This window comes from Scyliorhinus canicula, chromosome 9 (assembly GCF_902713615.1).
Source record: "Scyliorhinus canicula chromosome 9, sScyCan1.1, whole genome shotgun sequence".
NCBI classification, from domain to species: domain Eukaryota; kingdom Metazoa; phylum Chordata; class Chondrichthyes; order Carcharhiniformes; family Scyliorhinidae; genus Scyliorhinus; species Scyliorhinus canicula.
The window spans coordinates 169,517,449-169,530,638 of record NC_052154.1 but is presented as its reverse complement, the minus strand read 5'-3'; the positions used below and the strand labels follow the sequence as shown (position 1 = coordinate 169,530,638).

General features: G+C 48.0%; 1 protein-coding gene across 2 annotated transcripts in view; it reads right to left on the bottom strand.

Annotated features, from left to right (window-relative positions):
• LOC119971893 (switch-associated protein 70-like) overlaps nt 1-13,190 on the bottom strand; it is a 251,970-nt gene that overhangs the window by 157,227 nt on the left and 81,553 nt on the right. Inside the window, exon 3 of one of the 2 annotated variants that reach the window (XM_038808174.1) lies at nt 4,241-4,417. The exons of the other annotated variant lie outside the window; for it this stretch is intronic. Coding sequence (XP_038664102.1) covers nt 4,241-4,417 — 177 coding nt within the window. The remainder of the gene's footprint in view (nt 1-4,240; nt 4,418-13,190) is intronic. 2 annotated transcript variants of the gene reach the window in all.

The window sequence follows — 13,190 nt, the reverse complement described above, 5'->3', positions numbered from 1 at the left end:
AGTCAGGAAGTTCAATTCCTCACATGTTAACAAGCTGGAATGGGCTTGTAGACACGTAAAGAAGTGCACATCCCTGTCCTTCTCCCCCACCTCCCCACATTCAGGAAGTACATTCAGTAACCCTTTCAAAAGCCTTCCTCCTATTCTTTGAAGGAGGCAAAAAGTAATTAATTTATGCTGTTTCATTTCCCATCCTGCCGCAGGAGTTGTGCCTTCTTTGATCGCAATTTATATTTCATACAACCCAACACTTGGTCCATAGCAATTGCTTTCTAAGAAATAGCTAACCAATTTTTATATTTGTAAAAGAGTAAACATTTTACAATTGAATGTATCAATGAACCTTGAGTGCACTCTCTGAATAAAATTAAACAAATAAAATAAATAATCTGAATAACATTGTCCATTCCATCATTTTGAACACAGCTCCAAAGTACACCCTGTGATCACTCATTTCCACAAAGCAGCAGGTGATACACTGGAGGATCTAGCTCATGAACAGACATTTGGAGCCAAGCTTTTAAAAGGTAGAACTGTAAAAACACTGCACGCACGATTCAACTAAAAGTGAACAAAGTCCCATAGTGAGCGTGTTTAGTTGCGTGTTTCCTGGCACTCGCGGCACCAAGAAACGCATGGATATAAAACGCCACCCGTGCTGGATAAGGGGCTGGTTTAGCACAGCGGGCTAAACAGCTGGCTTGTAATGCAGGTTCAATTCCCGTACCAGTCTCCCTGAACAGGCGCCGGAATGTGACAACCAGGGGCTTTTCCCAGTAACTTCATTGAAGCCTACTTGTGACAATAAGCGATCATTATTATTAAGGGACCTTAGCGGGGAACATGCAGCCAAGGCCTCACATAGCCCCTTTTGTGCACTCAGGTGCTCCACTTGACGGAACTCCTTAGTGCAGCTACAGATTGGGACGCCATTTAAAAAAGGCATCCCGATCTCAGAGGCCTGCAATGCTACGCCTAACACTCCAAGCTCCAATGCACTATGGGAGGGTCCTCGCCACCACGCACCCCCCACCCTACCCCGCACCTCCCCAAACACACGCGCTGGGCACGTCCTGCCCAATCGCCAGCACAGAGAAAATGCTAGCTTGACACATTGGCAGTGCCACCCTGGGTGCCCAGAGCTCCCCATTGTAAATAAACGGGGCAATGCGTGGCCTTGACCGCCCGTTTCCAGTTTAGGCCCCTTATTCAACTGCGAGTTCGGGGATACACCCGGCTAAACACGCTCGCTCGGGGAATTTGTCCCCTTTTGGGACGATCACGCCGCATGTTTCATGCAACATAAATGCATTTCTTGAAAGACTGTATATTAGGCAGAAAACGTCAGCATGAATTTCAAACGAAAAGTCTGCCTAGTTTTCATTGACAAACTGATTTCTTGCTCTCGAGAGTGCAACAAGAAAGATAGAATTGTGCCCCAATAACCCACTTTTCCTCAGTCTGATTTAACTGGTGACCCTAAGGATTATTAAAAACATCAAAATGTAGTTTAGTACATAGTCAGGGCAGACTATAACAGTAAGCGCAACTCCATTTGTGTAAAATGGTGTACAGCACATATACACTTGGGAGGCTACAAGCTCCAAACTAATAAGGTACTGTGTACATATTTGAAATATCTACTGAAATGCATTCCCCACAAAAGTTTCACAAAACTGCATTTTTACATTTGCTTGCTGTTGTAACAATCTGTGCCCAGACGTATTTAAACAACATTTCAAAGGTGGGATCAGTGTAATCCCAGGGCTTTCCATTCGAAATAACCAGCATGAATTTCAAAATTAAGCTTGTGCGTGACAAGAATCACATAAAATTTCTGGTAGTTGGGAAAAATGCAATTGATGCAGAACGCACAGACCTCAGGAGAGCCTTTGACGAGATAAACACTGGAAACCACTATGTCAATCAGTCTCGTGATTAAAAAGTCAACTTATGTGCTAAGGTCTGTGGAGAAGACTGTCTATGTCAGAGTCTAAAATGCTTTCAGTTTTGGTTTTAATTAACAATGACTTTCCATGCTCAAACCAAAATACAGTCCGAGGGATCATAGGTTCGGAAGGCTATCCAAGAGCTTGGCTGAAGAGCTGGGTTTTAAAACAGGGCATAAAAGGAGGAGATGGGGTTGGAGATAGTGGTGCGGTTTAGGGAGGGAATACCATAGTGCAGGGCCTAAAAGGCAAGGCCACTGATGCTGGGGTCATGCACAGAGACCAGATTTTCAAGAGTGGAAAGTTTCCTGGGGATTCAGTGGGCAAGGGAGTTGGGGAGGGATTGTAGAGCTAGAGGAAGTTATAGATAGGAGAGCACTAGAGTAGTCAAATCTGGGGATGATAAAGGGACCTGGGAGTATTTCAGAAGTAGATGGGCAAAGGTAGGAGATAAACAATGTTACTAAAATGAAAGTAGCCAACTTGTGATGGAGAATATATGAGGTCAGAAGCTCAGCTCAAGGTCAAATGGGATGCTGAGGCTGCAAATAGTCTTATTAAACCCAAGGCAATGGGCAAGGATTGAAGGATAGAATGAATGATAAGAGTACACTGCTTTTGACACAGGCCAGAGATGAAGGCTTCAGTATTGCCAGTTTTTTGCTGGGGAAATGGCTTATCCAAGAATGGGTGTCACATCAGTAAGTAATCTGGCAATGGGGCAAGAAAGTTATTGCTGCAGGTCCCATATCATTTTTTTAAATATAGTCTTTATTGTCACAAGTAGGCTTACATTAACACTGCAATGAAGTAACTGTGAAAAGCCCCTAGTTGTCACACTCCGACGCCTGTTTGGGTACACTGGGGGAGAATTCAGAATGTCCAAATTACCGAACAGCACGTTTTTCGGGACTTGTGGGAGGAAACCGGAGCACCCGGAGGAAACCCACGCACACACGGGGAGAACGTTCAGACTCCGCACAGACAGTGACTCAAGCCGAGAATCGAACCTGGTTCCCTGGAGCTGTGAAGCAACAGTGCTAACCACCGTGCTACTGTGCTGCGAATGATCCAATCAAAAGGAGCAAGAGTAAGAAGATCGGGCCAAGGATCCCTGTGGTGCTGCAGAGGTAATGCTGCAGAGAAGCCATTGCTGGACATTCTCTGGCTAGAATAAGATTGGTAAGAATGGCAGCAAGTGAGAACATCCCACGGACTATGATGATGTCAGGGATGTATGGAGGATATGGCTATAATTGTATCAAAGGATGAAGAAGGGTGATGAAGGCTGAGTTCCTGGGTAATATGCCAGGTAAAGGAATATAAGAGGGTAGGTGGCAGCTGCGTGAGTGGATAGGTGGATCAGAGGGAGAGTCAGGAATAGTTTGGGGCCTGGAGGGGTTAGTTGGAGGGTGTCAGTGTTCGTGATTGGGGTGGGGGTGGTGTGTGTGCGTGTGTGTGTGGGGGGGGGGGGGGGGGGGGGGGCGTGACAGATGTGTAGTTATCCAGGAGTCAGACTTGGGATTTTCTATCTAACACTTTCTGAGTAACTATCGAAGTAATTAAGTTGAAGCCGTCCAAAGTCTCTGATTCTAACTCAGAGGAGGAAACATTTTCGGAAGGTCCTGGGGAGCAGGGAATTGTCCACTGGAAGTTCAAACCTCCTGGACATTTCCATGGAGTCAGTGCATTGAGTCTTCCGTCGATTAAAAATTTAAACTGTACCACTACCTTCTGAAAGCAGACAGGGGTTGACAAAAATGCCCGTGTCATTGACATCCCAGAAGATCTTTATTTAAAAAGTCAGTTTTTAGGGCAGCACGGTGGCTCAAGTGGTTAGCACTGCAGTCTCGTGGCACGGAGGTCCCAGGTACGATCCCGGCTCTGGGTCACTGTCCGTGTGGAATGTGCACATTCTCCCCGTATTTGAGCGGGTTTCACCCCCAGAACTCAAAGATGTGCCGGGTAGGTGGATTGAACACGCTAAATTGCCCCTTAATTGGAAAGGTGAATTGGGTACTCCAGTTTTTTGTTAGTAATCATTTTAGGGGCAGCATCGGCCTCTCAGTGTTTCACCTATATGGCCATTTCACCCAGACAATGGGTTTTGACTGGCCGTTTTACTGTGGGCAGCATAGTCAAGTCAAATTCTCACCCTGCCTAACAGCCATAAATATTTCCAGCATGAATTATGAGATCGTGATCAGGAACTGGAACCCTGACTGAGTTTTGCTCTCACGTAACCTACGGTACCGAGGACAAAATGTTAGTAGGAGATTTATGGATCTTACCTCCTCTGGGACTATGATGAGAGGATACACATCTTCTGAGAGGAAATTGAAGATGCACCATACTTTAAAGGTATCATCGTCACTGATCAGTAAATTGTTCCGGTTCAGGTTTTTCTTGACACATAGAGTCCAGCACATCCTATTAAAGTCAGATTTATCAAAGCTGTTTGGCTGAACCTTTAAGGTAGGAAGGAAGGGCAAGGAAGAAAAAGAGAGGAAAAAAGTTACCAGGTGAAAAATATAAAAAAAATTAAAAAACCAATGTGATATTTCTTTACATTTCTAATTTTCAGCAGTCCGAAGGCTTGTTTCTTTATTGAAGTTTTAACTTGGTAACAATTAGGATCTTCCTCCCACCGAGAATTACCCTTTTGAGAGACTGCATTGCATCATTAGAAAAACACCAGGCATTCCTGCACTGCAAATTATTCCACCCTCTAAGGATAATTACTTCTGCGGCACAACCTTCACCATAGAAACCATTGACTGGTTGGTCAAAATAGATTCCAAAAGGTTAATTCTATTCTCTGCCTCTTCAAAGTTCTAACCAAGTGTGAAATGCATGAGAATAATCATTAATGTCTGGACATTTTAGTTGTCCAGTCGATTAAAAGTTTAAACTGTACGATGTTCTCCTGCAGACCCAAATATGTTCACACAACTGCAGCCAGTTATAAAGTTACACAAGCACATTTCAGCTCAGTTGGAAGTCATTTGCTTAATTTTTAAGAAAATAGGTAAGTTGCTGGTTTCTCTCTCTGCATTTGCAAATCATGGCAACGTCATTAAGCTTTTTCAAATGCTGGGAAATTTTAAAACGGATGTATTCCCAATCTGTCTCTCACTCTAAAAGCAATATGCCACCACATATGAAACATTTCTATTCACTGCCTATCATAATAGTTATAATGTGGAGATGCCGGCGTTGGACTGGGGTGAGCACGGTAAGAAGTCTTAGAACACCAGATTAAAGTCCAACAGGTTTGTTTTGAATCACTAGCTTTCGGAGCGCAGCTGCTTCCTCAGGTGAATCCTCACGGGAGAAGGAGCAGTGCTCCGAAAGCTAGTGATTCGAAACAAACCTGTGGAACTTTAATCTGGTGTTGTAAGATGTCTTACTATAATAGTTATCGTCAATCCATCAAGAGTCAGGTTCCCATTGCTAGTCCACTTGAGACCTTCACATTTCTTCTCAGAAAAACTCGAGTGCGAACCGCCAAGATACAATTCAGGCCTCCTTTTCGGCTTAACTGTACCAGCCCATGCAGGCGCCTGGTTAAGATGACATGGAGTTGGGCCAATTTACTCTGCTGCATCTTCATTACTATTCTCTCAGGCTAAGCAGAGCATATGTGTTTGTGTAACCTTGCCAACTTTACACATGGCGACACCTTAATGTGAGGAAACCCCAGAGAAAATTTTGTTTTTACTTAAAACAACTGGAGCAGAGGAACTTTAAATACTTACCTTCAAAATTCAAACTCGAAAACAAACCAATACCAAATGTTTGTATTTGACTGAAATGCTGTGACCCCCCTCCTTCATTTAACTGTCCAGATATCATTCTCTGGACCATCACTGTATGTTCTATGTTCTATCTATAATCTTGGACTTTGCTCATAGTAATTGTCGGCCAAGGCCCAATGGCAGCATTTTCACCTGAATCCGAAGTTTCTGGTTTCAACGGCTACTCTCAGAGATTTGAGCAAACAATCTGACCAACACTCCCTCGCAGTACTGCATTATCACCATCTTTCTTTTTCTTCTGAAAATACCTTAATTTGTTTTTTTAAACATTTTATACATAAAGAAAAACAATACAAAGCAAAAAGTTAATGGGTGAACACCCCCCCCCCCCCCCCATCTCTACCTACCGATACATCAATGACTCGAAAATTGACGCCCCCTCCCCCCACCCCCGGCTTTATGACGGTGACCAACTCTTTAAAGTGAAGAATAAACAATCTCCATACTCTTATGGAACTCTTCAATCGCCTCCTCAAAGTGAACTTAATCTTCTCAAAATACAGAAACTCCATCAGGTCCCCCAGCCACACTGAGGCATAGGGTGGAGAAGCTGACCTCCGCCCCAACAGGACCCGCCTGTGAGAAATCAGCGAGGTGAAGGGCAGCAATGGCAGCAAGGTAGCACAGTGGTTAGCACAATTGAATCCCAGGTTCGATTCCCGGCTGGGTCACTGTCTGTGGTGCGGAGTCTGCACATTCTCCCCGTGTCTGCGTGGGTTTACTCCGAGTGCTCTGGTTTCCTCCCACAGTCCAAAGATGTGCGAGTTAGGTGGATTGGCCATGATAAATTGCCCTAAGTGTCCAAAAAGGTTAAGAGGGGGTTACTGAGTTACGGGGATAGGGTAGATACGTGGGCTTGAGTAGGGTGCTCTTTGTAAAGGCCGGTGCAGACTCGATGGGTCGATGGGCCTCCTTCTGCACTGTAAATTCTATGATTCTATGAAGGCTAAAACATCCGTGCCTGCCCCTGTCTGCATTGGACATGTGGGAATCTTTCAAGTGATAGTTGATTGGGATTCAGGAAATTCACGTTCATGGTCAGAACAGTGGCACAGTGGTTAGCACTGCTGCCTCAAGGCGCCCAGGTCCCAGGTTCGATCCCGGCTCTGGGTCACTGTCCGTGTGGAGTTTGCACATTCTCCCCGTGCCTGCATGGGTTTCACCCCCACAACCCAAACGATGTGCAGGGTAGCTGGACTGGCCATGCTAAATTGCCCCTTAATTGGAAAAAATAAATTGGGTACTCTAAATTTTAAAAACAAAAAGAAAACAAGAATATTCAGCGATTATAAAGTGTTTAGGAAAAATAGGGAAGGATAAAAGGGAGGTGGAGTGGCTGTCCTGATTAGGAACGGCATTGTAGTGCTGGAAATGTGCCTTTTCTCAACAGGGCAAAGAAAATCCATCTAGTTAAAGTAAAGTAGGGAGACAGAGCAGCAAATGGCAGGGAAGCTACAGAGATATACATGAACTACAATATATATTGTATTAGTGGGGGACATTAATTAGCCAAATATCAATCAAAATAACGGTCGAGTAAAAGGAAAGGAAGGGCATGCATTTTTGAGTATCCTAAACTCTGTTCTCAGTCCAAACGGAAGGAGGCATTGCTCGATGTGGTGCTGGGGAACGACGAGGGTTAAGTGACTGTGAGGAGCACTTGGGTCACAGAGATCATCGTATTAAAATGTTTAGATGACCAATGGAGAAGGGCAAAGAACAATCGACATCAGAACGTCTAAATTGGAGGAGGGTTAGCTTCAATGGGATAACAGAGAATCTAGCCGGGATTATATGTAACTCAAGACTAACAGGGAAAACAATAAAGAAACAAAGGAGGAGATGTTTCAGGTACAGGCTGGGTACATAATCAACAAGGGGAAACTGTAGGGGAAACAAAGACAGGGGAGGATAAGAACGATAATGGAGATCCTGTAGATGTAATATATCATGCCGGGATTCACCGGTATCCGGCGGGCGGGCCGTACCTGCGCCAAAGAGTGGCGTGAACCACTCCGGCGTCGGGCTGCCCGGAAGGTGCAGAATCCTCCACACCGTCGGGGGCTAGGCCGGCGCTGGAGTGATTGGCGCTGTGCCAACTGGCGCCGAAGGGCTTCCGTCCCTCAGGAATGGCAGTGTGTTCCCAGAACCGCTGGCGCGATTCCTGCGCATGCGCAGGGGGTTTCTTCTCCACACCGGCCATGGTGGAGCTTTACACAGGCCGGCACGGAGGGAAAGAGTGCCCCCACGGCACAGGCCTGCCCGCAGATCAGTGGGCCATGAACGCGGGCCAGGCCACCGTGAGGGCATCCCCTGGGGCCGATTCCCCCCCCCCCCCGAGGACTCTGCAGGCCGCCCTCAGAGCCAAGTCTCGCCGGTACAGACCTTGTGTAATTCACGCCAGCCGAAAACAGGCGGCCGCTTGGCCCATCGGGGACCGGAGAATCGCCAGGGGGGGCCAACGGCCCCTGACCGGCGCGGCACAATCCCCGCCCCCACCAAAAAACCGGCGCTGGAGAATTCAGCAGCTGGCGTCGGAGCGGCAGGGCAGGATTCATGCCGCCCCCCGGCGATTCTCCTACCCGGCGGCGGGGGTCGGAGAATCCCGCCCCTGGACGTATGGAAGGCAATTGATAAGATGCCATACAGAAGGTTAATACACAAAGTTAGATCACGTGGGCTTAGGGATAATTTATTAGCTTGGATAGAAGACTGGCTGACGGACAGGTAACAGAGAGTCGGGATGAATGGGTCTTTTTCTGGATGGCAACTAATGGGATGCCATAGGATCGATTCTTGGGCCCCAACTATAGATATTCTTTTTAATTTAGAGTGCCCAATTCATTTTTTCAATTAAGGGGCAATTTAGCGTGGCCAATCCACCTATCCTGCACATCTTTGGGTTGCGGAGGCGAAACCCACGCAAACATGGGGAGAATGTGCAAACTCCACATGGACAGTGACCCAGAGCCGGGATCAAACCTGGGACCTCGGCGCCGTGAGGCAGCAGTGCTAACCACTGCACCCCGTGCTGCCGAGGGCCCCAACTATATTAATGACTTGGATATAGGTATAGAAAGTTCGATAGCCAAATTTGCAGATGACACTAAAATAGGTGGGACAGTAAGTCACAATGAGGAAATAAGAACCTTACAAATGGATATAGGTGAGTGGGCCAAAATGTGACAGATGGAGTTTAACGTAGAGATCTGTGAGGTCATCCATTTTGGTCAGAAAAATGGAAAGACAACTTATTATCTAAATGGGAGAGACTTCGGGATGCTCTGGTACAGAGGGATCTGGGTGTCCTCGTGCACGACTCACAGAAAATTAGCATGCAGATACAGCAGGTAATAAAGAAAGTGGAATGGAATGTTGGCATTTATAGCTAAAGGAGTATAAAGGTAAGGAAGTGTTGTTGCAACTGCACAAGGCATTGGTGAGACTGCACCTGGAGTATTGTGAACAGTTTTGGTCCCATTATTTGAGGGAAGATGTAATGGCATTTGAGGCAGTCCAGAGGAGGTTCACTAGATTGATTCCAGAGATCAGGGGGGCGATTCTCCAAAATGGAGCCCAAGTGTTCGCGCCGTCGTGAACGCTGTCATGTTTCACGACGGCGCGAACCGAGCCCGGGTACGACCTATCCTGTCCCCCACAGGGGGCCAGCACGGCGCTGGAGCGGTTCCCGCCGCTCCAGCCTCCCTTCCCGGCGGCAAACGGGCACCGCGCTAACTCGCACATGCGCAGTTGGGCCACGTCAACCTGCGCATGCGCGGGGAACTTCTTCTGCGTGCCAGCCCCGGAGCAACATGGCGTCGTGTTCAGGTGCCGGCCGCGCAACAAGGTAGGCCGGGGGGGGGGAGGGGCTGGCCCGCTGATCGGTGGGCCCCGATCGCGGGCCAGACCCCATTGGAGGGCCCCCCCCCGGGACGGAGCCCCCCTCACTCCCCCCCACAGGCTGCCCCCCGGCCCATCACACAGAGTTCCCGCCAGCAGCGACCAGGGGTGAACAGTGCCAGCAGGACTCTGTCGTATCCACGCGGCCGTTCGGCCCATCCGGGCCAGAGAATCAGCGGACCCGCCGATTCCAGCGGCCCATGGCCAGCGCAGCATCAAACGCACCGGTGCAAATGCCGCCGATTCTCCGCACTTCAGAGAATCGCACGCCGACGTTGGGGCATCGTGGCGCGGTGGCGGCGATTCTCCAGCCCGGCGCGGAGCTGGGAGAATCGCCCCCCCAGGGATTTGTCTTATGAAAAGAGATTGAGCAGTATAGATCTATACTCTCAAGAGTTTAGAAGAATGAGGGAAGATCAAATTGAGATATATAAGATGGTAAAAGGTATGGATAAAGTAGACATGGAGCATGGATAAAGTAGACATGGGGTATTCCTGAACGAGAGGTCATAGTCTTAGGATATGGGTTGGAAATTTAAAACAGAGATGAGTAGAAACTACTTCTCTCAAAGGAACGTGAATCTGTGGAATTCATTACCCTGGAGTGTGGTGGATACTGGGACAGTGAGTAAATTTAAGGAGGAGTTGGACAGATTTTAAATTAGTCATGATTCGAAGGGTTACATAGAACAGGCAGGATGGTTAAGTTGAGGCCAGGATGAGATCAGCCATGATCGTATTGACAGTGGAGCAGACTCGAGAGGCTAAACTGTCTACTCCTGTTCCTAGTTCTTATGTTCTAAGAAAGAACTATTCTGTCTAATTCTACTTCCAGCTTGTGGTCTGAAGCCCTGTGGGTATAATAATAGTAATCTTTATTAACGTCACAAGTAGACTGACATTGAAACTGCAATGAAGTTACTGTGAAAATCCCCATAACAGCACCTCAAGCACAAATTTGGTGTTCTTGATTAATAAGGGGCTATGGGGAAGGAGAATGGGGTTGAGGAACATATCCACCATGATCGAATGGCAGAGCAGACTCGATGGGCCGAATGTTCGAATTCTGCTCCTATGTCTTATGGATAGAGAATATTAAATTGTGTTTATGATGCATGCTCGGTAAATTCCAAAAAAAAAGAACCAAACTAAATACACTAAGTTAAGAGAAATGAAGAGGAAAATGAACATGGCAAAGAGAGAATATGAGATATAAAGGCAGTGAACATAAAAGAGAAACCAAAAATCTCTACCAGTATGTCAACAGTGAGCGGGCAGCAAGAGGTGGAATGGGACCTATCAGGAACGATGAGGGTGATACAGAGGGTGCTTAGAGGGAAAGGACAGGGCTACAATATTTAATGCCTACTTTGTATCGGTATTTACTAAGGAAGGGAATGTTGACCAAATAGCAATAGAAGCAGGGAAGCTGGAGGTAACGGACGGGGTGAAAATTGATAGCCAGGATGTACCAGAAAGGCTGGCTATGCATTGAGTGGGTATACTGCCTGGTTTGGATAGCCTGCATCCAAGGATACTAAAGGAGGTGAAAGTGGAGATTGTGGACGCGCTTGTCATAATCTTCCCTGGATGTAGGGGAGGTGCCAGAGAGCAGCGAATGTGACACCCTTTTTCAACAAAGGCTGTAAGGGCAGCCCTGGCAACTACAGGCCAGTCAATTAAACATCGGAGGCGGGAAAGATTTTAGAAACAATAATCAGGGAGGGAGGGCGGACAACCAACCAAAAAGCAGAGAGGCCACCAGGCCAGATATCCAGGCAGCAACAGCCAGGCAGCCAGCCTGGAGCACACGTGGTCGTCGAGAGTCGAGGCCCGACCACCGAGTGAGAGCCGTCAGGAGGTGAAGAAGGCCAGGCATGTGCTGACATAGTGTTTCGAGGAATTGGGAGCAGCAGCCAGCAGGAGCGGGGTGACTAGAATCATAGAATCATAAAAGTTTACAGTGCAGAAGGAGGCCATTCGACCCATTAAGTCTGCACCGGCTCTTGGAAATAGCATCCCCCTTAAGCCCACCCCTGTAACCCAGTAACCCCACCTAACCTTTTTGGACAATAAAGGCATGGTCAATTTAGCATGGCCAAACCACCTAACCTGCACATCTTTGGACTGTGGGAGGAAACCGGAGCATCCGGAGGAAACCCACGTAGACACGGGGAGAATGTGCAGACTCCGCACAGTGACCCAAGCGGGGAATCGAACCTGGGACCCTGGAGCTGCCCCAAGACCAGACTAGAGCCAGAGGTAAGCCAGGCAGGGTTGAGAGTGAGACGGCTGAGCAACAATCGGACCGGGCGGCAAGGATGAGAGATCGCACAGGCCAGGCTAGATAGCCAGCAGCAGCAACCAGGCAGCCAGCCAGGAGCACACGTGGTCGTCAAAGGTCAAGGCTCGAGGCTCGCGTACCCGAGTGAGAGCAGACGGGTGAGCAGAGATGTTATTGGGGGAGGGGTTTTTAAAAAAATGTTTTTATGCTCCATTTTCAAATTTTCCTTCAAAATGTACACCCCACCAACAAGCGGTAACAAATACAAAGTCAATACCCTTAGCAACAACAACGATCCCATCCTCCCACCACCCCACCCAACGGCCCACCTGCCAATATGTGCATTAAATAAAACAAACCCTCCCACGGTGAGAAAAAAACAAAGGCGAAAAAGAGAAAGGAGTCCGGAATCGGCCATGGTCACCATTAACCTATAGAGATCCCCCCCACGACACTCAATGCCATCCAGCCTCTGAAAGAGTACCGTAAATGACACCCAAGAGTTGTAAACCACCCCCCCCCCCCCAACTTCCTCTTGTAAAACCCCTCCCCCCCAACCTCGGCTCCTTCCCCCCATCTTTCCACCCCGGCTAGACCACTTGGACCCTGTTCTGCCAGGCTCCGATGGCCACAGCCCCTCCCCCCACCTCACCCCCGTTCACTGGCCGGCTTAAACCGGCCAGCGTGGAGACCCCCGCTCAGGTCTCTTTCCCCCTTGCCCGGCCCCAGGAACAACCCAAAAGTCCCCTTTAGCACACAAGCCCCGCACACACCCACACCCCAAAGAACCCTCATTCCGACTGAAAGTCCCATTTCTTCTCCTGTCCAAATATATACAACGTTGGCTCCTATAGCCCATACACCAGCACGCAGTGAAACAAAAAGGAAAAAATACAGTCATGAGGCTACATCGGTACATGACCATTTCTCAAATCTGCCACAGTCCTGCCTTCGCAAACCTCTCCGCTGCTTTCGCCATCTCAAAATAAAAGTCCTTGAACTTGTAGGTCACCCTCAGCTTCGCTGGATATACAATGCCACACTGCACCCTGCTAACATACAGTGCCCTCTTCACCCGGTTGAAGGCAGCCCGCCTCCTCGCCAGCTCCACCGTAAGTCCTGGTACACGCGTATCAGCTCCAGCCCACTGCACCACCCGCTCCTGCTTGGCCCAGCACAGGATCTTCTCCTTCATACTGTACCTACGGAAGCACAGAGTTACTACTCTTGGCGGCTCAC